Here is a 23,803-nt window from a genome sequence, read left to right as displayed (position 1 = left end):
CCAGAAAACACTCATACACAGGTGCCAAACTAAATTCTAAAACTGTTCCTTTTTTATGGGGCTTCAAGATTCGTCCATCCGTGTAACCGTAGTCGGGCTTGCCTTTGGTTTAGCCAAGTCAGCTCAAATCTTACAACGCATCTATGTACATATATAGAAAAAATAATTGAGAAATCATTTAATACTTAAATAGAGGAGTTACTAACCTACGACTGATGAAATATTGTAATTAAAAAGAAGAGTGAATTCTGAAGTCGAGTTCCCCGACTATCAGTTAGTGGCAACAAAATGTAACAAACTTGTGACGAGAGTATGTCTCTGGAATCTGCGTGCCTAATCTCAACTTTCAATATTTTATAGTTCCTGAAATCTCGACGTTCATACCGGCGGACGGACAGACGGACATGGCCAGATCGCCTCGGCTATTGTTCCTGATCAAGAATATATATACCTTATATGGTCGGAAACGCTTCCTTCTGCCTGTTAAATGCTTTTCAACGAATCTAGTATAACCTTTTACTCTACGGAAAACGGTTATAAAAAGGCTATTTCGTGTGATTTTGTAATGATATAGGAATCAAGGATACGTTCTACATACATTGTGCCGCCATGTCACTGCTGTCGATTCCCAGCATAGCCAACTCGTCAAGCTCCGACTGACGACGAAGCTTCTCACTGTCTGAAGGCGATGCAGCCGGCTGTGGTATTTCTGGGATATCTGCCTGCTTCTTGAAGGCCTTGCTTTTCATCTCATCGTCAAATGACGGCTCAGTTGGAGGCGAATTCGGCATTGGGATATCCTCCGCGTCAATCAGTTTTAAATTTTCTCGGGCGTCAGATTTGCCATTAAAACCCTGCGACTCTTCATTCTTTTTCGAGTTTTGAATAGGTGATTTTTTTGAGACTTCTGCTTCATCGATAGTTACAAGGTGGATACCTTGCTTAGCTAAATCTTGTAGATTAAGCTCACTGAGCACTGCGTCATCCTCAACAATGGTGGTGATAGTCACCTCTGCCTGCTTTTCACTGTTTCCATTTGATGCCTCCATAATCGCTCCGTCGCTGGGGAATATTATGTCAAGCGCTTCGACCAAGTCCTTTGGGAGTTCCCCGTCGCGGGGTTGTGCCGCTGCTCCTAACGGATTCGGTACCAGGTCAGATTCAACTTCATCAATGCCTGGGGGCAAGACGTCCTCGCGGTTTTCGTTGTCATGCTGATCGTCAGCTTCAGGGCCATGAGCGTCACCATCAGAGTCTTCTCCAGGCGGTGGAGGAGGAGGGCAGCTCGTCATTAAATTGGCGAACTGAACGGGATCTGGCATTAGCTCATCGTAATCTACCATCATACCCGCATCAGGATGAAATGGGGGAGCATTGCCAAAAGCATCTTCCATCATTGCCATCTGAATCTGGGCAGCTGTCGGTGCTTGTGGGCGCACAGCTACCTGACTCGTCGTTCCAGCCAATGGGGGAGGTGGTGGAGGTGGCGCCTCCAAACAGCCGTTGGTGTAGACAACAGAAGCATCGTAGTTGGAAGCTGGAACAGACTGCTTTTTGAATACTGGCATCTTACCGATGAAAGGCAGCTTTTTGCCTCCAGGCAAGGAATTGCTATTGGGCTTTGATAATTTTGACTTTCTTTCTGCATCCTTCTTGTCGCGTTTTATATCCGTTTGCTTGCGTTCCGGTACAGTACGGGGACGAAACTCGGAATGCTTGATCACAGGACGCTCTACCCGTTCAATAGAGCGACTACGACTGCGTCGACTTCGGCCCTCACGGGATCGACTTCTTCGGCTGGATCTTATAGGCGAACGGGAGAAGTGCCGACCACGACTGCGTGACCGACGCCAGCGACCACGGTCTCTGTCTCGCTCACGATCCCGCAGGTATCGATCCCGTCCGCTTAGGCTTCGAGAGTAGCTCCGCCGCTTAGAACGTGAACGAGAATGACGTCCTCCACCTCGCCTAATCTTTTCATCATTCGCTTCTGTTGGTACTACTTTATGGTTGTCCTGGTCGCGGCTTCCCTTGTTCTTCAGCCTTCCTTTAAGCTGTTCCAACAGCTTCTTTTCACTCTCGCTTATAACAGGCTGCACATTATTCCATTGCTTGAGCATGGTATCATCCCGTTTCTTTTCATCCTCCTTTTGTTCTTCGACATTGGCGGAAGTCCATTTACCCCGTCCTGAAGCAACTGTGGAATCCTTTATGATTGGTGGCGGAGGCGGCACCACAGACTGTAAAGGCACTTCCGGCTTCAAATTGGTAGGTGTGCTTTCCTGCTTTCTCATGGCCACGCGTATTGATGCAGCAGTAGTTGACTTATCTGATTGACCAATTGGTTGCTGTTCGGTACGACCCTTCTTTGGTTGCTGTCCATTTTCTTCTTCTGACGAAGAGCTATCAGAGGATGACGATGTGCTGTTTGCATCGATTGTACTTCGTTTGCTCTTCTTTCCGTGCTTGCGCTTCTTTTTTTTTTTGTCGCCGCTTTTCGTAAAAACAAACCCAAATATAAAATATATTCCTCTGCGTTCAAATTATTCTTAAGACTCTTACCTTTTTTTTCTTCTTTTTTTGGACGCCTTGTCCTCATCTTTCTTGGTCTTTTTACTCTTGGAATCATCGTGGCCTTTCTGTTGATTCATGGCCCGCTCACGGTTTCCTTGCCACTCCATTTCATAGTTGGGATTCTGATTTATAAATAGCTACAATGGACGGGTATAACAATTAATAAAATATATATATATCGGCGCATGAGCCGAAAAATGTAAGGAAAGCAATTTTAAACCAGAGAGAACGCAATAGTCAAGTTTCCCGACTATCAGATACCCGTTACTCAGCTAGTGGGAGTGCGAACGAGAAAGTTCAACAATTTTTTTGGCATAGATAAATAGAAATAGGCAAGAATAATTATAAAATGAAAAAAATATTCAAAAGTGTAGGCGTGGGATTTTAGGTCGGTTTGTGGACGTGGCAACATTTGAACACAAACTTTATGGAATCATCATTCTTAATCTTAACTTCCAAGCTTTTGTAGTTCCTGACACGATTAAGCTTAGTTAGCTATCTTTGATAGTTCCCAATTCGACGTTTATTAGTCCGGACAAGCGGACATGCCCTTATCGGCCCCCATTAATTTATTAATACTTTATGCTTGGCGTAATATTCAGTAAGTATGAACAATATATTTAAAGCATATACATAGGGTACTTACTTTATTCACATTCCCATCTTAGCAGGATGGCAGGGATAAATTAACTTTTCAAATATAAGCCGATTTGATAATCCAATTTGGACGGAAAATTGACACAAAAGTAAAAGGCAACATTCACTTTTTTAATTTTTTTGCTGTTTTACGGCAATTGTCCCTGGTGATTGCACTTTTAGCACACAAAAGTTTTGATATAACCTTATGTAGAAATGATTTCACGACACAACAACAGCGTTTTGAAAAATCGCAAAAAACGTATCCTCTAAATGGAATGCAATAGAATATGGTTTCTATAAATTATTTTTGGTGGGGAATTTTACTCTCTACTAGCCCTATAAGCTCCATCTTATATTATATTATTACTTTTTTGATTAATTAAATACAAAACCCTGCATAGACATGGTCGACAATTTTTCTTGCAGTAAATATTTCTTGAGAGCTAATTTTAAAAAAGGGTATATTTCACTCCTCACCTGGTATTTATTTGAGTGAAGTCTAGACTTGAGATGAGCGGAAGCGCAGTGCAAGTCTCCAATCCAAACACTGCAGAGCTTGCAAAACCAAGCGTTAGCCGGCACCAGAAATTGCATGCCCCTAACGGGGACGCGCCTGGAAGGTGCGTTGTCAAATGTGGGAAAGGGATCGTGGTCAATACCCACATGCCAGGGAGTTTCTATGGTCTCACGATTCATGTGTTCCTCGGCGTGCAAATGCTTTAAATAGTCTCGAGCAGACTTAGGAAAAACTCCACAGCTCTCACACCAATGCTGCTCGGGATCGAAAAACACAAAATTGTAATTTTGTGCTGGGGCTGGTACTGTCTTCATTTCACCATGTCGCTGCTTTGACTTCATCGACTTTATGGCGCGGTGCTTAAGCCGATTGGTGGGACTACCTACGGCGCCGACTGTCTCTTCCTCATCTTCGTTATCGCCAGACGAATCCGACGCACTACTAGATGATGAGCTGGATTCCGAGCTGTCAGCGGAACTTTCACTGGAGGAGTGGGAGCGGCTACCCTGTTGTTCCGGCTGAGGCTTGCCGTGGAACTTCTGCTTAGAAGGTTCATCATCAACATCTTCGTATCCAATTATGCCGTTCAGCATGTCTATAACGTTTTCAATTGTGTCCAGTTTCTTCTTAATTTGCATCTGTACCAGAAAAAATTTAGTTACATAGAATGACTAACAGATAACGTTTTGGGATTCCAATTCACCTGCAGGCGATCATTTTCTTCGATGAAATTCTTTGTGGTTGGGGAGGGTGGTGCATCGCCGGCTGCCAGGTCCTCGCGCTGGTCCTTAAGTACTTTCATTTCCTTTTTGAGCAGCGTTACCTTTTTCACATAGTTTGTCCGCTGTTTCTTGAGTTCGTCCTTTTGCTTTTCCGCTTCTTGTGCCACGGCTGCCGAACGACGGTATATAGATGGGGGATAAATAGATAGGTTCTAATTAAAAAATATTCTTTCCGGAGTAATAAAAGTTCAAATTTCATTTACAAATGCATTCTCGAGTGCATTTCATCGGCTAATTACACTCGGATGCAGTCGCCGTGATTGCTTGTTCTGCCAGTCCTCGTTGAATGAAGAGCCAGTTGGGGTGACGACGGCGGGCGTCCAGGTTGGCGTAATTGCGTGTTTCGACTACTGCCACACAAAAACGGAAAAACTGCGTTTTCTATTTGAAATGAATTAACATTTCGAGACCCTCGCTCGGGCTGGTCTTGGTTAGTTCTTGCAGCGCATATACTTCTAGATTCTTATTGATCTGATCTTTACCCTAGTTTTTTGGTAATTTCTGGTTTGCGCGCAATTAAGTTACAAGTACAAGTAATCATGACAACAGTAATAAAACATAATGTGAGAGGTTTGCATGTGAATGTTCGTAGTGACCACATTTTAATTCATTTCCACACTTACCGTCTTGAGGCGTCAAACCTGCGCCTTCAAGCGCTGGCACCTTCTGCTCCTCGCCTATCTTCTTGTCAGAAAGAGTTTCGCGGGCCTTCTGCGGCTGGATAAGGGCGTCTGTAGCGGATGCCTGGACCCCGCCCATGGGCGGGTTTATCCAGACCTGCTGACCGTACTCTGCAAAGAATAACATGTTTAATCAATAAAGGGGTTTTGGTTTTAAATGTTTAAAAACTTACCGTTTACGCCCCACGAGCTTGTGGGAGGCGGACCATAGCCAGAGCCAAAAGCGCTTTGGTCAGGCGGGGGACCTGGTATGCCGTACCCCGGTTCCGGAGGTGGAAACGAGCCAGGCGGCAATCCGTATTGGTGACCGTAGATATTTGGTGGAGCAACGTATGATCCATACATATGAGCCATAGTTCCATAGCCGGGAGTCATTTGAGGAGGTGGTCCTCCTTGAGGCGGCACTGTCGGCGACGACGGCTTTTTTTTTGGTGACCAGCGACCTCCCCGTCGGGGTGAGATGCTGCGGGTTCGGGATCGCCCGTACCGGCGGCCTCGTCGTGGCGGAGAGCGTCTGCGTTCGGGGGAGCGCCGCCGATCAAAGCGGCGTCGGGGATACCGCCCATAATCGGGCGAATCGTAACGACCACGACGCGGTGGAGTCAGCGAGCGGGACATGGAATGTCTTCGCCGAGTGTTTGACGGCGAGGTGTTGCGGGAATCCGACCGCCCACGGGATGTGGAACGGCGCCTGGAACTCGACTTTCCGCGCTTTCCCGACCCACCGCTCCTAAGCTCACAGTTCTCGTTTCCGCTTTTCTCGTCGACGCCGGGTGGCCCTGGGGGCAGATCAAGATCGACTGCTTTCCCGAGACGCCTATCCTCCAGCTGTATCGAAGCCGAGTCTTCGTCCATCTGACAGCCGGAAAGTGTCTTTTTGACTTATAAGCGCTATTTTGGCGTAAGATAAACAGCAGATCGGTGTTTTTCTAGCAAATTCCGAAATTACGTGTGGGTAGCGAAATGGTGCAAAGCAGGCGAGCCCGAACATATAGTTATCGATACTATCGATGCTGTCACGTAGTGGCCAACATCAATAACTGAGCTACAATCGAATATTTTGACTAAATAGCCTATTCACACCAGAGGCAAAAGTCAAAGTAATCGGTATGAAGTGTCATTTGCACTTCTTTTTTTACAATTTAGTCAATTGTGATTTCTCAAGGAATGTAGAAAAACGAAAAGGAACATAAATGTCCTCCTACATGTTAAACGTACTAACACCAAATAAATTGTTGATATTAACGTACTCATAATGTGAAATATATTTTAAAATATGCACAATTGGCGGGGAATGACCCGAAATAATTTCAGATAGATTTCCAACCATCAGCAATTTTATATTTTAATGCACTTTAAATTAGCTGAACGTGAGATTTGGGCTGCTCACCAATGCAAGTTGCTAAACCTACATTTTCTTTGTCGTTGCACTAAATGATTTCGTTTTGAATTAGATTGAGAAGGTTTTCCTGTTAAGAACACGCTTCTAACACACTTGATTATAAGCGACTTATATTTTTTATTTTATCCAATATTTTATATATGTAGTATAAAACAATACATTTTTAAATAGAAAATTGCGTGACTCATTGTAACAATTTTAGTTTGCCCAGATTGTAGTCAAGGGCAAGCACTGCTATCTACTTCTTCCTCTCTCGAGTGTTTACATTAATGCCAATTTATAAAAGCATTTTCTAGTAGTAGCTGCACTTGCATACTATACTACTGCAACAATGTAACTATAAAAGGCTTCGAGAACTTCCAGTAGACCATAGTTTTTCGAAAGATGAAGGTTCAGCTCGCTTTAACCGCCCTACTCGTGATTTCGTGGGGCCTTGCCCTTGCCTACGATGGTGACGGACAGCCAGGTTGCAAGACTCAAGCCGAGCTAGAAATTTCAGTTTTCCGCAACAATTGGGATCCCACATCGTACTGGAAGTGTGAGACACTTAACCAACCAGCAGTTGAAATAAAGTGTCCCAGCGAAACAGGATTTATGGATAGTCTCAAGAACTGCGTAAACTGGGAGAAATGGGAATGGGAAATACCAGTGGAGCCCATTAGCGAAGCGGACCAGGACGAGTGACCAAACGCACAAAAATAAGAACAGCTAATATTATTATTTATGTTGTTGAATTGAGAATAAAAGAACTGCGTTACGGATGGCTTACGCAGAAATATAAATTCAGATGGTAACGAAAGCTGCAGAATCGAGATTTAGTCGCGCGTGCGAAGACCCCAAATGGAGGTACGTCGCGTGCCAACAGTCGGGCGAGACACCGAACTGTGAATGAATTTGTTTATACCCATTTTTGGAAGTTGTTTTTCAAGGACTTCCATCGCAGCGTCCGACAGCATCCCAAATATGTCTAAATAGGTTAGCGAGGGCATACTCTTAAGTTCACTGCAACGAAAATGTCGGAGTAGAGACAAATCATACGAGAGCTCGAAAATGCTTACATAAATTTGGTTGCAGGAATAAGATAACATCGGGAGACGGACAAGTATTCCAGCATCTTGAATTTCATAATTGAAGTAATTACTGTTGGGGTTAGACTATTGCAATCAGATAGGTCAAGCTCTAACAACTGAGGGCACCGATTTTGCAGCGATGCAACATCTAAAGAAAATATTTTTAAGCCATTAAGGGACAAGATCATTATTAGTCGACGGGAACTACTTACGTGAGTCAAACAAAACGCGGCGACAGCCAGCGATATTCAGCCGAATTACATTGGGGGAAATGTGGGTAACCAACGCCGTGACAGCATCCGCACTTAGGTCAGTCCACGATATGTTTAAGCTGCTTAGGTTGGTAAGGGACTCCATCATAAGACGAACACTGTTGGCCGTTAGGCCGGTAGCCATAGTCAGATTGACCGCTTCCAAAGCTTCATTCTTTGCGATCTCTGCACAGATGGTGTCATCGAGCTCAGTATTCTCTAGGCTTAATTTCTTTAGTTGACGACATTGAGACAATAGTATGAGCAGTGAGCTTCGTGTGATGGAGGCCATACTCAGGTCGAGATATTGTAGTCGCGCTGAAAAACCTTCTGTTAATTGTGCGAATGCGGGTTCCTGGATCTACAGTACAGAGATTAATTAAACCAATGCTCTTGTTCTCAGAAAAAAAAAAATTTTAGCTGTTACTTACACTAGCCTGGGCCAGACGTATTACAAGGACTCCCCGCCTAACAATTTGCTCGAGGGCACCTGGTCTAATGGTCCGCAAGCCCAAATCCAGTCTCGTCCACAAAGTCTCATCGCGGGAGCAGCGGTTAAAGCGTCGACAAACGGTTGCAATGCGCAGCAGCGTCTTCTTTGGGAGCCACTTAAAGATGTCCAGTAGTATTTCGTCTGAAAGTCTTTCGAAGTAGTTTATGCCGCTGCTGATGTGGGCACTCATGGCCGGGGTGCGGAACACAAAGAAACTATCCCTGGGTATCATTCGGGTTGGGATCTGTGCTGTCGAGGGCTTTTTTGCCTGGCGAACTTGCGCTAACCTGCTGGTTGATGGCTGAAAATTGAGCGAAGCCGACCCATCAATCTGGTTGTTACAGGTGACTGCAGCCAGGGGGTTGCGTAAACGTTTGCTGGGCGAGTTTGAATTGCTGCTCCCTTCAGAGCCTAACGCCGGGCGCTTGGCCTGCGCCAGAATCTGGAGCGCCTCGGGCGATTGGCGGCCCATCGACAGTGAATCCTCCACAGCATGGCTGTCCAGTGTGGTATCCCCCGTAGAACCCAGGCTTAGCCGTTGCGAGTGCTGTAGCTGGTGCGCTATGCGAGGCACACTGGCGTACGGAGTCGTCTCGTTGGAGTTGTCGTCGCTGGTGGCACTAGCACTAACAGCCAAAGCGATGGCTGAGAGGGCTGAAGAGCTGCTTTCTTCGGAGTCCAGCATTCCGATTCCCATCTCTTCTAGGGCCTCAAAAGTAAGTGCCGAGGGCGAGGAAGGGTGCTCGTAATGCGATGACTTCGTGGTGGAAACTAGTGCGCCCACAACAAAGACGGGGTTCTTATTGGTCGAGCGCTTTCTGCAATAGTCGGGCATTGGTCAAAACTGTGCAGTTCGATCGTGCTTCATCAGCACGGGGTCAAGAACCGTGCAATTTATTAAGTTACTTTCTTGACCTCGTTTGAACACTTGTGGCGCGTGTGACGTCACGCGAGCAGCTCAGTGTTTACTTGTCTGGCCTTAAATCCCAAGCAAAGAAAAGCTCACCTGGTCACCGGGCACAAATTTTCCATATTTTCGGAGCCTCTGTGTTTGCGACTGCTCATATTTACACGATATCCACTATTTTTCACCGCCGTAAACACAAAAACTTCGCGCTATTTTTGCAGGGAACCAGGGCTGTCGAATCATTTTGGTATGGGAATTGTATCGTTATCGAATATACCAGACGTGCCGTGGTTGCCAGACCAAATCCAAAATTATTGCTAGCGTACGCTTTGAGAAAAAATATCCGTTTAGTCTTCTCTGTCGAGAAAAAACAAAGGCAAAACTGTTTATAACAATTGCTGAATTGTACAACAATCAGTTGTTCCGTGAAACAAAGACTATATTTGCAATCGGTCGCGCCAACATAATCATAAAAGGGTATGTGTAGCGCTGAAAGGCCACTGGCCTTGGTGTCCTCCACTTAGTTGCCTGACTTTCTTCGCTGCAGCTGGAATCTGGCCCTAGACTCTCCTTAATGGTGAAAACAGCCTAGCTCCAACCCATCCCACCGGTCTTCCACGAGCACTATTAAGATGAGCTTGCACACACGTGCGTTAGTCTTCTCCACCTTCTTCGGAAGCTGCCTGGCCATCGGCCTCTTGCTCGTCAGCATGACCACTAACCACTGGGTGCGGGCCACTCCACGCCGCAAGAACTCGGCGGACGCCAAGGGCGAATTCAACTTCGGACTCTTTTTCGGCAGCTACCACCTGAATCCTGGTTTTGGAGTCCGCACAAATTCTGTTAATGGTGAGCAAACAAAGGAGCCGGGGATAACAGGGTACACTAGCTAGAGGGTGATCCACCCATTACCTGCTTTACGAATTTTTTTCTGTAGACTCCTTGGAATTCGTTTTGAATACACGATTTAGGGTATGTGAAGATTATTAGGGCACGTGTTTGTTGATTACCTATATACATATATGTATCTTTAAATTATAAAACTAACTTTAAGCTGATTGTCCTGGGTGACCCTGCTGTTGGAAATATGTTTATTATACCCGTTATACTTTACTACTAGATTCGTTGAAAAGTACGCTACCGGCGTTTCCGACCCTATAAAGTATATATTCATTATCAGTATTACTAACCGAATCGATCCGTATGCATGTTGAGATCTCAGGAACCATAAAGGAGAGATTAAACATGCGGATTCTATAGACATAGATACAGCGCAAGTCTATTTACTGATGTTGCCACGCCCACCCTAACGCCCACATGACGTCCAAAACTGAACCCCCCATTTTTGTTTAAGAGTTTCGATTTTTTTCCGTGTATGAACAAATTTTTTATTTTAAAAAAGGTGATTTTGTTTTTCCAATTTCCATCAATATGCCATAAAAATGTTGGAATTCCTCGTTTGCAATCCCACTAGCTGGGTAACGGGTATCTGATTGTCGAGGAACTGGACAGAAGCGTTCTCTTTTCTTTAATTTTAATTTAACTCAATGAACTCATGCTTCGAATTTTGAAGTTTTGTTTTTAAACATACACAACTCCGACATCCTTATAAGATGGCAAAGCACTTATTAACAATCAAAAAATACTACAAAATTCATTCAAATAAAATAAATGTTCGCAAATCAAAGACTCAATTACTACATTGTCATATATTGTCCACACCCAATAAGCGGGATAAATATTGACACATGAGCAGTGCATGTTTGCTTTAAACGCTGGCATACCCAAAAAAAAATTAAAATTATGTATGTATGTACTTATTCTGCTTATGTGTTGCTTATTAATAATCAAACAAGTGATAATGTTGATCATTTTGTTAGCTTTCTGTTTATTTATTCCTGCAATATTGATAAACAAATTTGTTATATTCAAAAAAAGTTGCAACATTTTTCTGGCATATCGATAGAAATTTGGGGAAAGAATAGTAAAATGAAAAGAATTAAACAAATTTTTCAAAAAATGGGCGGGACAGTCTTGGTCGGTTTGTACGCGTTAGAATGGGCGTGGCAAAAGTGTTTTTGGTATGCCGATAGAAATTGGCAAGACAAACAGTAAAACGAAGGAAAATCAAAACATTTTCCAAAAGTGTGGGCGGCTTGTGGGCGTTGAAGTGAGTAAACAAACTTCCTAGCTTTTATAGTTCTTAAGATCTCAACGAAGATCTAACGGACAGACTCGACTATTGATCCTGATCAAGAAAATATGTACTTTATGTGGTCGAAAAAGCTTCCCTGATACATACCTTGCAACGAATATAGTATACCCTCTTACTCTACGTGTAACGGGTATAAACGGGTATAGCTGCGTCTATGCAGCTTTTGGAGATCAAAATATAAAATTTAAAAGCTTTTAAGTAGTTAAATCGTCTATAACCTTCGTTATTTTGCTTGGTATTTTTAGTATACAATTTTGTTCGGACAGAAAATGGCGACACCAGCTTCTGGCTCTGGCTACTGACCACCTTAGGCACCGGCTTCGGACTTCTGGCCTGCGCTGTGGCCGCAATCGCCGCTGTTCTTAAGTCAGCCTCTGCCGCCAAAAGAGGAGGCGCAATGATGCTGCTCCTGACTTCCAATATTTTCGCTGCGGGGGCGCAAATTGTGGCGTTTGTGGCTTGGCTGGTGCAGTTCTACCAATACTTCATGTACAACGTTCTTTTAACCGAGCACCAGCAGCAGCACTGGTACAGCAATGGACTGGCATATCTGGGTTACAGCTTCTACCTGGTCTTGGTATCCACCGTTGTGGTGCTGCTGAATATCGCAATCCTGATGTACGCCCAGCGACGCGACCACCACGACCGCCAATGCCTGGAGGCACCAAGTGACGATAAAAACAAGGCCGCCATAATGCTGTACTAAGGGAGACGAGAATAATTCCAAAATGAACCTCTACAAATCTGCTTGGCAAACGTACGAGCAGCGACACCTAGTAATCTCAGTGGCTCAAATACTTGTGCCTTACTTAATGATGGGTTTACCTTGCCAACTGAAATGGTCGCCTATATACTCATTTCAATTTATGGTGTATTCGGTTAAATAAGCGTACAATGACATCGTCTGGTCTGCTGATCTTTCGGAATAAGAGAACCTGAAGCGAACAGCACTGCCAACACCTTCTCATATTTATATACCTTTTACATATGTACATCAATATACTCGAATGTAATTTTTCTATACATGTATTTACTGCCATCGGCAGCCACGTATTTTTAAGTGCATATTTACAAATAAAGCAACAGTCATTCTTAAAAAATAGAAAACTCGAGCGGTTTGTTTACTAATTGGTCCATCAGACCGGAGCTACCCTAGGGGAATTGGGAATTAGCTCATTGGAAGAGCACACGCTACACTTCCGCATAGTAAAATCCAGGAACTCAAAGAACAAGTAAATTAAAAAAGGACCGTGTGTCAAATCGCTGATGAATTGTCCAAGAATCTTGCCTTTTCCCAAATGTCAAAACATTTCTTGGGTCGGAAACAGCCCGGACCTCACAGTGAGCGCAATATCCAAATGTCATTGCATTCAATTTCGCAAAGAAATCAATTATCTATTTTCTGTGAGAGTAAATGAACATTTCTGTTTCTTTTCCGGGACCTCTGACGGCTCACAAAGAACGCGGCACCTTCGGTTGCAGCAGATAGAGCCAATGATGTCATCATTAGTTTAATTAGTTTTCAGAGCTCATGTTGATGGGAAAACGGTTCCGCACTTCCGGCACCACCTACTGTTTGCTTTTGGGCCCGATGTCCTGCTGGGTAACTCTCTGTTGTTTTGGTCAGTTCTTGGTGTGATGCTGTGACATTGCGCAAATTTTATATAAGCGTTTTTGATTGAATCTTGATCGCTGCCACCTTTGCGGGCGATAAACAACGGGCACTTTTCTTTCTGGCCGGCGACTCACCTCAGTAAACAGCTTAGGACCACGTGTGGGGATTTGGGCAAACCAGGCGTTTCTACTATCTGTGTATTAAAGGCATTATGCAAGACCCGGCGTTAGGATTAAACCGCAAATTGCGTATATACTCAGACACCGGGCTCATTAGGTGCGGAGCTCGAGCTGGGCGAGATTAGGAAGCGGACAATCAACTTATTGTGAGTGCTTATGTAGATAAGCCGTCGTTTAGCGGTTTCGGGACATACCCAGTCTTCCGCCTAGGATCTGCGGGCAGACCCCTGGAAAATACGATCGCAAACCGCTACAGCCGGAGGAATATCGTCGATCTGGGATTCTTGAGCAAACTCAGAAATGCCAGAGGCAGCCTATGCAAACATAATTAACTGGAAAGTTTCATAATCGAATGCAGGAACTCATTAATAGAAATGCCAAAGAGGTCACCACCCACGTTGATGCCGTTTACTACTGGGGACAGAGGGGTCTACTCCAGCTCGGTCCGCTTGTTCTCTTGAATTGGACCTTAGTTTTTATAGAACAAGATTCCTCTATACATATAAAAAGCATTTCCAGAACCGCAAAACAAGCAGGCTCAAAAACTATGTTGCTGTTGCTCCTGACGGCTAATAAATTTCTCAATTAAATGGATCCTCTGACAAGTCCTACAGAAGGCTTCTACCCCTCCTGCCCCTTGGTGGGCGCTGTCCCGCTTGCTCTCATTCATTTCTGTGCAAGCCACAAGGGATGAGGGTTGCTGAGCCAAGGGATGAAAATTAAACAGTCATCACAGCACTGACTCTCCTGAGGAGAACTGGCGCTGAGAAAGGTAGCCGACTCCATTTTTTATTTCGACGCACTCTTTGCTCGTTTCGATCCTTGGGGTTTCGCAGTGCTTCTATTTCAATTTCTATTGTAGCATTGCGAAATTATGGCCCGTATATTTCTCTATTAGTGATACAAAGGACAATTCAATTCCTCGGCATGGGCGCTGTGGGTGGGCAGGATAGTGTCACTGATGGTCCTGTCAATTAGCTCCTTGCGAACTTTCTGCGGACCACCCGAGGAATCTTGACTCTTGTTTGGCCTCTTTGTGGTTATGAATGGAAAGTGTCCTATATTGTTTCACAATGTCAGGAGGTTATAGATAGCCAAACTACTTTCTTGTTAGAAAATAATTTCTTTCGATCTCATATTGTTTGTGCAACAATGCAGTATTATACGGAAAAATCTAGAGCAATTTTGAGATATCTTGCGTTTAAATTATTAATTCTGGGAAAAAGTATTTTATTACTTGTAGACCTAAAACATTAACTGCGTTCAATTTGTTTATACTATTTTGCTGATAAAACAGTACCCATGAGGTACTTTTAACTTTTTGTTGAGTATTTAGATTATCAGATTATAGTTAATGAGCTTACCACGCAGGCTTAATAATAAAATGACGTTTGAAATTTGGTTAATTTATTAGTTAAATAGATGAAGTTTTTTGGCAACACTCTTTTAAAAACAAGAGAGAACGGTATATTTGAGTTCCTCGACTATCGGATACCCGTTCTTAGCTAGAGGGAGTGCGAAGTATAAACTTCAAATTTTGTCGATGTTTTTGGCATATTGATACAAATTGGAAACTAATTGGAAAATAATACAATTAAAAAAACAACATACAATGCTATAGTCGAGTTCCCCTTCTATCAGATATCTGTTACTCAGCTAGTGGAAGTGGAAAAAAATATACATATATATCAATTTTCCAAACGGCTTGACAGTTTAGGACGGCGGGGGCGTGGCAAAACAATTTTTGGCAAATCGATAAAAAAAATTAAAGAATAATAAAAAATGAAAAACAAGAAAGAATTTATTGTCGAGTTCCCCGACTATCAGATACCCGTCACTCAGGTAGTGGAAGTACAAATAAGAAATTCCATAATTTTCTGGAGTATCGGTAAAAGTTGGGAAAATAAATAAAAAAATTAAAAATTTTTCAAAAGTGTGCATGTTCCAGTTTTGTGAGCGGTAAAGTGAGTGTGGCAAAACGATTTTTGGCAATGGATAGAAACTTACAAGTGTAATAAAAAATGAAAAAATGTCAAAACATTTTTTAAAAGTGTGGGCGTTAGAGTGGGCATGCCAACATAATTTAACAAACTTGCGCTGTCTCTGGAATCTGCATGCCTAATCAAAGTTTTCTAGCTTTTATAGTTCCTGAGATCAACGCGTTTATAAGGACGGACGGACATGGCCAGACCGTTCGGCTAGTGATCCTTATTAAGAATGTATATAGATTATAGGGTCGGAACGCTTACTTCTACCTATTAACGTACATGGGGAAGAGTTAAAAAAAATATCACTAAAAGAGTAACGAATCTCTATGTATTAGAATATAAATATACAAAATAGTAAATGTAAATTATACAAGAACGAAAGCTAAATAACATCGAAAACACAATTGTTTGCTAATATTTTCAATTAATATTCCGACAATTATTGTCATATTTACGATATCTTACGATTTTCATTAAATTAAAATTATATAATATTATTATTACAAGTGTATACCGAATTAGAACGCGTTTAGAACAAAACTAAATAAGTTAGAATTTCTCTTTCATTATAGTCGACCGAATTCGAGAAAGTTAAAGCCAAACAAATTCATTGTTGATAAATGTGTGTGTACCAAATAAAAGCAACTATTTGTATTGCAAATGTTTGATATTCTGGTCTAATCCGGTCCGTTTCGTCTATATACTTCCTGCATTAGAATGAATACTTATGCGAAAGTTTCACGCTGTTTTCTTTAAAATTCGGAGACTAGTTTCTCCGCAAAGGGACAACGCGCTATCGAATCGGCAATTGATTCTGATCAAGAATATATATACTTTATATGGTCGGAAACGCTTCATTTTATATGTTACATACTTTTCAACGTATCTACAAGAATCGGAAAATGTATCTTCATTTTTATACATTTGTTTCCTTTCTAGCGCCCTTTCTAGCTTAATACATTGTACTACCACGCCCACATTTTTGAAAATTAACAAAAAATGTTTTCAATTGCTACCGACATTCCAGAAAATATTGCAATTTCTCGTTCGCACGTGTAACTGGTATCAGATAGTCTGGGACCTCGGCTATAGCGTTCTTTCTTGTTTAAATCATAGTTTAGATCCTATTCCATACATATTTTTGGATAATGTTTCAATATTAGACGGGTTGGGTGCGTATGAATTAGCACAACAAAATAATGGTTTACGTTTCGGTCGTAAAAGCCATAATCAGAAATTCAGAAATGCTTTCCTCTACCTGTTACCAGAAATCAATCAATTCCAACTGCCGGCTTATTAATTGCCAGGTTTCACGCTCGGTTTCGAGGTGATATACATAAAATGATCTTGAGAAATGATTGTTTGAACTTGCTGCAGAGAGGGGTCTCTAGTGTTCGCCCAAGAAGTTTTAGGTGCGGGGTGTATTGGGAGCAAGAAGTCAAAATTGTAAAGGATCGAATGGAGAGGGCATAGATCACTGTGTCACTTGTGCGATGTGAACGACGACGCATTGTCTGGCCGGTATGAAAATATTCTCAGTCTCGCAGGAACAATAAGCAGGTAGGGGACAGGTAATGTAAGGACTGCACGCCCCTATAAAGCGGACAAATTCTCGATTGTCCGTAAGGATGGGTGTCCATCTAGAGCCGCTTTCATAAACTGCACACATTGTCCGTTTGTAGAAGTCACACTGATAAAGACCAGAAATCGATCGCTGTTCGCACGACGAATTCCGAAAAAACATAGGTAATTTTTCGACTTCTCGCAGACAGAGTGTCTAGGACACTTTGCTCTGGTGAATCACTGCATTGTTCTCTGAATGACGCAAGTTGTCAGGTGAGTAATGGCGAATCTACGTGGAGACATCTGGATCGGAAAAGGACTGTGGGAAAGATTGCCAGCGACACCACTGCACTTTTTCACTTAGTTTCGGTGCTGATGCTGAAGGACAGTTTCTGCCCATTGTCGTGGTTTGGCCGGTTGCTGCTCGTCTGGGCTGCTGTTTCATTTTTGCTAATTTGTGAATGAACCTCGGATGGATTCGGACCAAATGACTTGTGCATTTTAATCCTTTTATGACAGAGCAAATGGGATTTTCCGAGCTGCTTTGATATTGGCGGCATGACAGGCGGTTTGTCACATGATCTGGTTAGCGGGAAGTGACAGTGGATCATTAACATGTAGATAATGGTTCTTGGCCAAAAGTCCCTAATAATGCAACTAATGCATCAAATAATTGGTGTACAAATTTGTGAGTTTTATGTACACTTTGCCTCATTTCTAGCACCGCCCAAGCAATAGCGTACAGATTTTTTGTATAGTTTCTTCTTGTGTATTTGTGTTGTAAATATAAATCGTATAATGCAACTCTCAAATTAAACTATGCTCGTATAATTTTGTGTATAAATCGTAAATTTCTGGTAACCGCGATCAGCTTATGTGTAACTTAGACGTACATTCGGGTATCTCTTAAATCGTATTTCTTAATCGCTTAGCATATGAGAAAGGATCACTTAGGTATTATTTACACATGTGCCGAGTTTCATAACCAGTCACGTAGCTGGAAGTGTAAATATGCGTTAAAAAATAAATATCTCAATATTTGCATATATCGTCGGGGTCTAAAGATAGCTAGCGTTGATTGGGCTTGGTGAGTGCGCCACATTGCGCCAGGTACGGCTGAGGTAGTTGTGTCTTCGATTGGCTAGGCAGGTTTAGCTGGCAGTGAGTTTCGTTGGATTCGGTAGTGCTTGTTTAAAGCGTGCAAGCGCTCGGATCGCTCGGATCGCTCAGATCACGACAAGGGGAAAGCTGGCCATGATTCCCCTCTCAGTAGCCATAAAGGTATGGGTACATGGGCACAAAGATGGACGGGCCCAGCTGGCGCTCCTGCGGCATGTGCGTCTTCATGTGCTTCTTCAGGTGGTCGCGGCGGCCGAACTTCTTTCCGCAGGCACTGCAAGGATACGGCCGCAGTCCGGTGTGGATTCGTTTGTGGCGCGTCAGTTCCTCGTTGCGGGTGAAGGTCTTGCCGCATGTGTTCACGTCGCACTTAAATGGGCGTTCGCCTGCAGGACAAAATGGGGAGTAGTGAGTGGGACTGTCGGTGTCGGATGCACTGGTCGACTTACCGGTGTGGATGCGGATGTGGCCCTTCAGCTGGCCGTTGTTGGAGAAGGCCACGTCGCAGTTGGGGCACTTGAATTTCTTCGGACGCTGCTTGCGGCTGTTGAGCGCCTTCAACTGCGCGTCCTCGGCCATTACGCGGGCGTACTCCTGCTCCATCAGGCTCATGGTAAACGGGTCCATGCCGAAGCCCGGGACGGCAGTGGGCGTGGAGGTGGCAGCGGCTGCTGCGGCGGCGGCGGCGGCGGCGTAGTAGAGATCGCTGGCGGCCGACAGGAATGGAGCGTGCTGGGGCGGCGAAGGGTGCTCCAAGGGAGCGGTGCTGGCGGTGTGCGTGTCCAATGGCGACGACGGGGCATGTAAAAAGACGGGGTGCGGGGCGGCGTCCAGCAGCGGGGTGGAGGTGCGGGTGTAGCTGCTGTGGTTCAGGGTCTCGTCGTAGCAGGACTTGCTGCTGTTGCTGCTACTCGACGCGGAGGAGGATGCGGAGGAGTAGTCCCTGTCGCAGTCGTGGCCGAAACTGCTGCTGGGCAGCTCCGTCTTGATGGTAATGCCATCCGGCTCCTGCTTCGCTGTCCTGGGCGGCGAGGCCGCCGCCTGGCGCTGACTGTCCCATGGTCGGAAGAGGCGCGCGTAGGTTTGCGGGGGATGCAAGTTAATCGTCGACATTTCCCAGTCGATTATGTGGTTTTGATGGAAGGTCTAAATGGCTCTCTCGCGACACTGAAGCACTTGGATGGATCACTTGTGATTCCGATTTGAATGGACTTGACTTGGCTGTGCGGAGCTGTGTGTGCGCTGCGAGATCTCGACTCGAACTGAGCTCTCCTGCCCCGACGTCTCTCAATTTAAGCCCAGGACTCTGGCTACCTACACTTCGTACACACAGGCAATCATTCGTCCTGCGCGCACACACACACACACAGACACACATACACATACGCACACTCGCGCACGCACGCACACCGAGAGTCACTTCATTCATCGATTATTTGTCTGTCTGAGAACGTGCGACCGAGAGGGATGCTCTCGGGGTGGTTTCGCTTTCAGATACGGGCCCGGATTCGGTTCGGTTTCGAGGGCACAACAATGGCGGCCGCTCACACACACAACCGCAGCGGAAGTACATAAGGGTCTGGCGTACGCGTGTAGTCCTGCGTAGTTTTCCCGTCCCGGAAAATCGAACTCTCCGGGCGAGTGGCGGGCAGCTTTCCTGATTTGCGCTTTCTACGCTTTCCACTCCGTACTGCGTTCCGTACTACTTTATTGGGCCCAGGCGATCCCAGCGGCGATCCGACTCAGGCGGAACTTTAAGCAGAGCATTTGCGTTTCACGCTTCTGAATTGAGCTTCTGAATTGTACGCTACCCACCGGCCCACCGGCCCACCGGCCATGCCCCAGTGCCTCCCGGGTGGTTGGTTTTCCGCTTGGTTTTGCCTCCTCTCCCACTCCCAATCCCATTCCCAATGGCAGTTTCTCCGCCCGCCCTCCGTCCAGACACAGATACTTTCCAAATATATAACTCGGTTATCTGCGGCTTGGGTTTCCTGGGCCTGATGTGGCAGCAATTTATTATTGAATTAAGTGCTTTTTGCGAGGGTGGGTCAGCGCCAGCCCAAATATGCAAAGTGCGGGCCAAGTAGCTGGGCAGGATTTGCAGCGATTGCCGGGCTTGAGCGTGTTGTTCAGTTGGTACAGTTGGCCTAAACTTTAGCCTTGGGGGTGCTTGAGAAAAACTTGACTGCCTTGAGGAGGCGTTTGCCCAAACGCGATACGGGGTGCAGATTACGAGGAAAGATACAGGACTGAATGTGCGTTGCCACACCTAATGTTTTAATTCAGTACGCGATTTGCATTTGGCTGAGCTGACTGAACATAACCTCTTGAAATTGTGTTTTTCGGTTCCCAAGAATTTGGCATGAATTGGTAGCCGCCAAAAATAATTTATGTGTTGATTATGCGTTGAATTTACTTTACATTTCTTTATTGATTTGGGTCGAATGGAAAATTTATTTAATTTTAATACATAACCGCCAATTTTGGGATCTCAGTTCTGGCCTCTTTTCCTTTCTACAATCTATCGAAAGGTGAGACTTCTCTAAATTATGATAAAGTTCATGATTAATTGAGCTATGTGTGCCTCCTATTGTTGCAGCCAAAAGCATTAGCTCAAATGCAAGAACAGAAATATAGTTATACATAAATACGTGTATACTTGAAATAATTTCGAAATCTTTTCTAATTCTGATAAAGATATCGGATTTAGCTTGTAAGCATACAAATGATTTAGTTGCAAGAATTGAAAGTAGAAATGCGGAATTGAACGAATCATTTTATTTTTGATGTTTTCAAAAACGGCATGCACTGCTGTCATAGGGCCAACGCGATCTTAACTTCCTGAAATATATCTGCTTTCTAGGGAAGGTGCATTCCGCAGACCTAGCGCCTTAAGCCTCCCGTCCAGCTATTTAGAACAAAAGGGAAATCATTTGGATTACGTCCAACTGCGTTGCCCGGCCGCTAATGATTGCAGCGGCATGGCAGGGATGCTGTGGGTTTGTTAGTACCTAAATATATGGAGAACCTGTCATAAAACGCAGTCCGCGGAGAAAATTTCATTCACGACTCAGCTCATTTCGAAAATTCATTCATAAACTGGGATTGCCGTGAGTAGGGCCGATCCTGCGATCAGGATGGATCGCTTGGTGGGCAGATGTCAGGTAGGTGCCCGATTGGGTTGGTTTGAGGTTGGCGAAGTTGTAAAATTCACCAGCTTATTTGCGTAGGTTTGGACTTGGGCTTGCAGCCGCCTGGGATTTTCCGCCGTACATTCTTTAATGAGCGCCGGTATTTCCACGCAATCTTCGCACAGCCAGACGGGTCGTAAACTGCAACCTACCTAGGACAATGCGGCACTCATAAACTGTATGAAAGGAAGTTATAAAATAATTAGATAACCACTTGGCCAGCGAACGTGAATTCATTCATGGAACGCCAGGATTGCCTAGCACGGCTAGCTGCATTGTCCGATACCTGATGGCTCGTCACTAGAAAACACATCCGAGATAAGAACACGACGTAATATTCATATTTGGATTAATTAGGAAATTTTACATGCACTCGTGCTCGAGTTGTAACACACCACATATGAGGAAAGTACGTGGTCTGTTGATATAGGATGGACTCAGAGCTAGATGGAGACATGATCGTGGAAACTTCCAGCCCAACTAAACTTCAGTCGGGGTATTACTTACTAGCAAGATAACGTTTCAAAGAAGTGCAACTTCAAGGTTCAGTAGATAGAATTGATCCCCGCTAATATTAGCCATCACTCCAAGTGTGTGAACTGAATAGAAGTGTGTTCAACGATCACATAGATTACGAGATTAAGATAGGGGGTTTCAATAAACCTCCAGCTCACGGTTTGGTGATCCTTCCTCTGCCGAAGGATTGTAAGTTCGAGAGATTACGGAATAGCCTACCAATCACTGTTTTTCTGAATGATGTTAGTGCAGTAAAAGGTTAATATTTCTTTAGAAAAACACGACAGCCAATGCTAGTTCTACAAGAAAACCAAATTACAAGACAACACAACTGTTTTAACGTAAAGCGTTCAACAAATGATTCAATGTTTTGCCGTTACTCGTTGAGCAATGGCGATACTACAATCGTTGATTCTTCGATGTCACTGAATTAATTTTGGTTTTTATACCCGTTACTCGTAGAGTAGAAGGGTATACTAGATTCGTTGAAGAGTATGTAACAGGTAGAAGGAAGCGTTTCCAGTCATAAAAAGCATATAAATTCTTGATCAGGATCAATAGACGAGTCGAACTGGACATGTCCGTCTGTCCGTATGAATGCCTCGATCTCAGGAACTATGAAAGCTAAAAAGTTGAGATTAAACAATCAGATGGATTCAACATACAGAGACATAGAGGCAGCCCAAGTTTGTTTCCAAATGTTGCCACGCCCACAAGCCACCCAAACCTGTCACGCCCAAACTTTTGGAAAGTTTAAAATTATTGGTCTTTTTTTATTATTTCTTCCCCAATTTCTACCGTTATTCCAGAAAATGTTGAAATGTTGAAATTAGTCGGGGAACTCGACTAAAGCAATCTCTCTTGTTCAAATAAAGCCTGCTCTTATTAAGGGGAGAAAATTGGAATCAGTTATACAATTGTCCAATAACAAGCGGAGTTTTCGCCAAGCTCGCCGAATTGAAATCTACAGAAAAACCTAAAGAGGCGCTTGCCTGGGCGTTCCAAGGACAGCCATCGTTCCTTGTTATGGGTGTCAATGGCGGCAAGACAGGAGAACCGGAAAGCTGGGAAACCAAAATACGAGGACATAAATCAAATTAGTTTTTCAGGCGAATGCACTCGACTAATTCCTGCGGCAAGCCCCTATGCGGGGAACACGGTTGCTCATTTCTGGGAGTTGGTGCCGCAGCAGCCCGCAACAAAAGGTTGTGGCAACCCATACAGACCGCCAACTACCGATGAGCATTCATCCCGTGACACAATGCCGCGAGTATTGGCCGTGTCGTCCATTAAAAGGCACGTCACAAAGCCACCCCGCTTTTGACTCGATTCGCGTCCCCTTCCCCAGGATGCGCGTACTCGTGACAGAATCGCTATCAATTGTATCGATCCCCGACTCTCCGTGGCGCACGCTGAAGGTCCGCTCCGCCGTCCACAATTCTTGGGGCCACAGTCCGTGTCCCGAGACAGCTGAGTGGTGCATTTGCCTGACTGCAGAGAGATCTTCAGGACATCTGCGACTGACGACCAGCTGCCGGGTCAAGCAATGGCGGCCCAGGATAGCTCCGCCTTCCGCGTGCGTTTCGTCGCCTCCGAGTCAAAACATTTTGGAGAGTCTGCGGGAAGAATTGAATTCAAACACGGCTGCGAGTACTGAAAACCACTTAACCTCAAATCCCATAATCCGCTTGTAACGAAGACCATTCAAGCGTTGACAACCGCACATGGACAGTGGTCGGCAGCCCAGTGGCGGGATTTCATTTAAATATTTCTGCGGGCTGTGCTAGCATTTATTCTATAAGGCTCCTATTTCGTCGTCTGTCAAGTGTTGACCTCGGTGGTAATCGTTCTATTATTAACAGATATTTGCATTCGAACAATGCCGCGTTGTATTTACCTGTAGGGGATAACACGGATTGTCGGCTTAAAACAGGACAGTGAAATTGAAACGGGAAGTTAAGTTATGAAAACCCCATCTGTGACATTAATATTTACGTTCCAACCTTCTATAGGTTTTCAATTTCTGACCAGGTCTGCTTAAGTTCAGTCTCCAAAATAAAACATGAGGGAATACTATAGTCGAGTTCCACGACTATCATATA

At 44.3% G+C, this 23,803-nt stretch overlaps 5 protein-coding genes across 6 annotated transcripts; 2 read left to right on the top strand and 3 right to left on the bottom strand.

Moving 5' to 3' along the window:
* Nucleotides 1–37: 37 nt before the first annotated feature.
* LOC6552110 (zinc finger matrin-type protein CG9776) lies at nucleotides 38–6,221 on the bottom strand. 2 transcript variants are annotated; one of them, XM_001978770.3, is made up of 7 exons: nucleotides 5,366–6,221; nucleotides 5,136–5,303; nucleotides 4,434–4,621; nucleotides 3,691–4,368; nucleotides 2,563–2,711; nucleotides 599–2,493; nucleotides 38–141 (listed from the first exon to the last, which is right to left on the bottom strand). In XM_001978770.3, exons 1-7 carry the CDS (start codon nucleotides 6,045–6,047, stop codon nucleotides 131–133), a joined length of 3,771 nt encoding a protein of 1,256 aa, XP_001978806.2. In that variant the 5' UTR covers nucleotides 6,048–6,221; the 3' UTR covers nucleotides 38–130. The 2 variants fall into 2 exon arrangements, with proteins under 2 accessions (XP_001978806.2, XP_026832130.1); XM_026976329.1 differs by lacking the exons at nucleotides 5,136–5,303; nucleotides 5,366–6,221 and adding an exon at nucleotides 4,716–4,971.
* A 634-nt stretch (nucleotides 6,222–6,855) lies between these two features.
* LOC6552111 lies at nucleotides 6,856–7,380 on the top strand. Its single transcript, XM_001978771.3, has one exon. It carries the CDS (start codon nucleotides 6,979–6,981, stop codon nucleotides 7,276–7,278), a length of 300 nt encoding a protein of 99 aa, XP_001978807.1. The 5' UTR covers nucleotides 6,856–6,978; the 3' UTR covers nucleotides 7,279–7,380.
* On the bottom strand, nucleotides 7,093–9,589 carry LOC6552112 (S-phase kinase-associated protein 2). The gene is made up of 5 exons (XM_001978772.3): nucleotides 9,415–9,589; nucleotides 8,347–9,226; nucleotides 7,877–8,276; nucleotides 7,653–7,812; nucleotides 7,093–7,596 (listed from the first exon to the last, which is right to left on the bottom strand). The coding sequence occupies exons 1-5, from the start codon at nucleotides 9,471–9,473 to the stop codon at nucleotides 7,410–7,412; spliced, it is 1,686 nt and encodes a 561-aa protein (XP_001978808.1). The 5' UTR covers nucleotides 9,474–9,589; the 3' UTR covers nucleotides 7,093–7,409.
* LOC6552113 lies at nucleotides 9,589–12,636 on the top strand. The gene is made up of 3 exons (XM_015154046.2): nucleotides 9,589–9,792; nucleotides 9,863–10,164; nucleotides 11,776–12,636. Exons 2-3 carry the CDS (start codon nucleotides 9,948–9,950, stop codon nucleotides 12,234–12,236), a joined length of 678 nt encoding a protein of 225 aa, XP_015009532.2. The 5' UTR covers nucleotides 9,589–9,792; nucleotides 9,863–9,947; the 3' UTR covers nucleotides 12,237–12,636.
* A 4,998-nt stretch (nucleotides 12,637–17,634) lies between these two features.
* Nucleotides 17,635–19,307, bottom strand: LOC6552114 (Krueppel-like factor 16). The gene is made up of 2 exons (XM_001978774.3): nucleotides 18,444–19,307; nucleotides 17,635–18,380 (listed from the first exon to the last, which is right to left on the bottom strand). Exons 1-2 carry the CDS (start codon nucleotides 19,105–19,107, stop codon nucleotides 18,142–18,144), a joined length of 903 nt encoding a protein of 300 aa, XP_001978810.1. The 5' UTR covers nucleotides 19,108–19,307; the 3' UTR covers nucleotides 17,635–18,141.
* Between the last annotated feature and the right edge of the window lie 4,496 nt (nucleotides 19,308–23,803).

The sequence above is a fragment of the Drosophila erecta genome, unplaced genomic scaffold (genome assembly GCF_003286155.1).
Source record: "Drosophila erecta strain 14021-0224.00,06,07 unplaced genomic scaffold, DereRS2 tig00000000-arrow-pilon, whole genome shotgun sequence".
Classification (NCBI taxonomy): domain Eukaryota; kingdom Metazoa; phylum Arthropoda; class Insecta; order Diptera; family Drosophilidae; genus Drosophila; species Drosophila erecta.
The sequence above is the reverse complement of the archived record's forward strand: the minus strand, read 5'-3'. Positions and strand labels throughout refer to the sequence as shown.

What these genes read in the sequence shown, in the direction of transcription:
- LOC6552110 (XM_001978770.3), bottom strand. Translation starts at nt 6,047, where the DNA reads ATGGACGAAGACTCGGCTTCGATACAGCTGGAGGATAGGCGTCTCGGG. An exon ending in AAGCTCGTGGGGCGTAAACG is followed by an intron (nt 5,304 to 5,365) that starts GTAAGTTTTTAA and finishes TATTCTTTGCAG; the next exon opens with AGTACGGTCAGCAGGTCTGG. An exon ending in AAGAAAATGATCGCCTGCAG is followed by an intron (nt 4,369 to 4,433) that starts GTGAATTGGAAT and finishes TTTCTGGTACAG; the next exon opens with ATGCAAATTAAGAAGAAACT.
- LOC6552111 (XM_001978771.3), top strand. Translation starts at nt 6,979, where the DNA reads ATGAAGGTTCAGCTCGCTTTAACCGCCCTACTCGTGATTTCGTGGGGC.
- LOC6552112 (XM_001978772.3), bottom strand. Translation starts at nt 9,473, where the DNA reads ATGAGCAGTCGCAAACACAGAGGCTCCGAAAATATGGAAAATTTGTGC. An exon ending in TACGTCTGGCCCAGGCTAGT is followed by an intron (nt 8,277 to 8,346) that starts GTAAGTAACAGC and finishes TCTGTACTGTAG; the next exon opens with ATCCAGGAACCCGCATTCGC. An exon ending in ATTCCTGCAACCAAATTTAT is followed by an intron (nt 7,597 to 7,652) that starts GTAAGCATTTTC and finishes TTTTCGTTGCAG; the next exon opens with TGAACTTAAGAGTATGCCCT.
- LOC6552113 (XM_015154046.2), top strand. Translation starts at nt 9,948, where the DNA reads ATGAGCTTGCACACACGTGCGTTAGTCTTCTCCACCTTCTTCGGAAGC. An exon ending in CCGCACAAATTCTGTTAATG is followed by an intron (nt 10,165 to 11,775) that starts GTGAGCAAACAA and finishes TGGTATTTTTAG; the next exon opens with TATACAATTTTGTTCGGACA.
- LOC6552114 (XM_001978774.3), bottom strand. Translation starts at nt 19,107, where the DNA reads ATGTCGACGATTAACTTGCATCCCCCGCAAACCTACGCGCGCCTCTTC. An exon ending in CCACATCCGCATCCACACCG is followed by an intron (nt 18,381 to 18,443) that starts GTAAGTCGACCA and finishes TTTGTCCTGCAG; the next exon opens with GCGAACGCCCATTTAAGTGC.